This window comes from Hemibagrus wyckioides, linkage group LG24, assembly GCF_019097595.1.
Source record: "Hemibagrus wyckioides isolate EC202008001 linkage group LG24, SWU_Hwy_1.0, whole genome shotgun sequence".
NCBI classification, from domain to species: Eukaryota; Metazoa; Chordata; class Actinopteri; order Siluriformes; family Bagridae; genus Hemibagrus; species Hemibagrus wyckioides.
Window position 1 is genome coordinate 18,789,956 of NC_080733.1, and position 2,500 is coordinate 18,792,455.

Consider the following 2,500-nt stretch of genomic DNA (forward strand, 5'->3'; position numbering starts at 1 on the left):
TAGAATTATACAAGAAAACAGAATATGTACAATCAAACTGAATTAAAATCAAAATGAGGATGGAAATGAAATAAAACTACGGAAAAAAATCGGAATTTGCTTCACTGTTCACAGAACTGGATTCTTTCATTGAAATTTACAATTAATTCTAATTTAATTTCAGTTTCAGTTTATTATTATTATTATTATTATTATTATTATTATTATTATTTTATTTTTTATTTATTTTTTTAGTCACAAACTTTTCAAACTAAATTTTCCAGGCAACCAATAGAATTATAATCAGAATTAATTTTATCAAGAACAAATGAAATAGCAGCACGCACACACACACACACACACACATACACACACTGGGAACTTGGAAATTGCGGTGTTTGTGTACTTACTGAGAAAGCTGAGACATTGGGCCTTTGTTGAGAGATTCCCTAGAAAGATATTTTATAGAGCTCAACAAGAACAAAAAAGAAAACCATGAAGAAAATAAAAAAATGCAGCAAATAATATTCCAAAAGTATGAATAATAATAATAATAATAATAATAATAATAATAATAATAATAATAATAATGTCATGAAAACTAAAGGTAAACATGTAAGATGACAAAAAACAGAAATTGAATCAAAAATAAAATAAAATCATGAGAAAGTAAAAAAAAAAATCATTTTAAATTCAAGTGAAAAAAATTAAATCCAGCTGTTGCAGCTGTCGAGTCTTTCACAACTAAAAAAATTATTTTTTATTCTTATTTTCTGTAAAAAAAAATTTTTTTTACATTTATGCAAAACCAAAGAAATTGGTCTGTAACACACTTAAGCAATCTTCCTTTTTTTCCCTTTTTTTGTTTTATGTGAATTTGTTAGCTTCATTTTTTTACTTTTATCTGAATTTTTTAAAGTTAATTTTTTTTTGTGGCGTTGTGTTGTGTTGTGTTGTGTGGCATTGTGTTGTGTTGTGTTGTGTGGCATTGTGTTGTGTTGTGTGGCATTGTGTTGTGTTGTGTTGTGTTGTGTGGCATTGTGTTGTGTTGTGTTGTGTGGCATTGTGTTGTGTTGTGTTGTGTGGCATTGTGTTGTGTTGTGTTGTGTTGTGTGGCATTGTGTTGTGTTGTGTGGTGTTGTGTTGTGTTGTGTGGCATTGTGTTGTGTTGTGTGGCATTGTGTTGTGTTGTGTGGTGTTGTGTTGTGTGGCATTGTGTTGTGTTGTGTGGTGTTGTGTTGTGGTGTGTGGCATTGTGTTGTGTTGTGTTGTGTGTCATTGTGTTGTGTGTCATTGTGTTGTGTGGTGTTGTGTTGTGTGGCATTGTGGAATGTGGCATTGTGTTGTGTGTCATTGTGTTGTGTGGTGTTGTGTGTCATTGTGTTGTGTTGTGTGTCATTGTGGTGTGTTGTGTGGCGTTGTGTTGTGTGGCATTGTGTTGTGTTGTCATTGTGTTGTGTGGCGTTGTGTTGTGTGGCGTTGTTGTGTGGTGTTGTGTTGTGTGCCGTTGTGTTGTGTGGTGTTGTGTTGTGTGGTGTTGTGTTGTGTGTCATTGTGTTGTGTTGTGTGTCATTGTGTTGTGTGGTGTTGTGTTGTGTGTCATTGTGTTGTGTGGTGTTGTGTTGTGTGTAATTTTGTTGTGTTGTGTGTCATTGTGTTGTGTGGTGTTGTGTGGTGTTGTGTTGTGTGTCATTGTGTTGTGTTGTGTGTCATTGTGTTGTGTGGTGTTGTGTTGTGTGTCATTGTGTTGTGTGGTGTTGTGTGTCTTTGTGTTGTGTTCTCATTGTGTTGTGTGTCATTGTGTTGTGTGGTGTTGTGTTGTGTGTCATTGTGTTGTGTGGTGTTGTGTGCCGTTGTGTTGTGTGTCATTGTGTTGTGGGGCATTGTGTGTCATTGTGTTGTGTTGTGTGGCATTGTGTTGTGTTGTGTTGCGTGGTGTTGTGTTGTGTGTCATTGTGTTGTGTGGTGTTGTGTTGCGTGGTGTTGTGTTGTGTGTCATTGTGTTGTGTTGTGTGGTGTTGTGTTGTGTGTCATTTTGTTGTGTTGTGTGTCATTGTGTTGTGTGGTTTTGTGTTGTGTGGTGTTGTGTTGTGTTGCGTGGTGTTGTGTTGTGTGTCATTGTGTTGTGTGGTGTTGTGTTGTGTGGTGTTGTGTTGTGTTGCGTGGTGTTGTGTTGTGTGTCATTGTGTTGTGTTGTGTGGTGTTGTGTTGTGTGTCAAATTTTTTGTTGTGTGTCATTGTGTTGTGTTGTGTGGTGTTGTGTTGTGTTGCGTGGTGTTGTGTTGTGTGTCATTGTGTTGTGTTGTGTCATTTTGTTGTGTTGTGTGTCATTGTGTTGTGTGGTGTTGTGTTGTGTGTCATTGTGTTGTGTTGTGTGTCATTGTGTTGTGTGGTGTTGTGTGTCATTGTGTTGTGTGGTGTTGTGTGTCATTGTGTTGTGTTGTGTGTCATTTTGTTGTGTTGTGTGTCATTGTGTTGTGTGTCATTGTGTTGTGTGTCATTTTGTTGTGTTGTGTGTCAT

At 36.4% G+C, this 2,500-nt stretch overlaps 1 protein-coding gene across 3 annotated transcripts in view; it reads right to left on the minus strand.

Annotated features, from left to right (window-relative positions):
* rims2b (regulating synaptic membrane exocytosis 2b) overlaps positions 1 to 2,500 on the minus strand; it is a 103,795-nt gene that overhangs the window by 89,389 nt on the left and 11,906 nt on the right. For all 3 annotated transcript variants that reach the window (XM_058377159.1, XM_058377162.1, XM_058377160.1), the window contains exon 3: positions 390 to 428. In XM_058377159.1, coding sequence (XP_058233142.1) covers positions 390 to 428 — 39 coding nt within the window. The remainder of the gene's footprint in view (positions 1 to 389; positions 429 to 2,500) is intronic.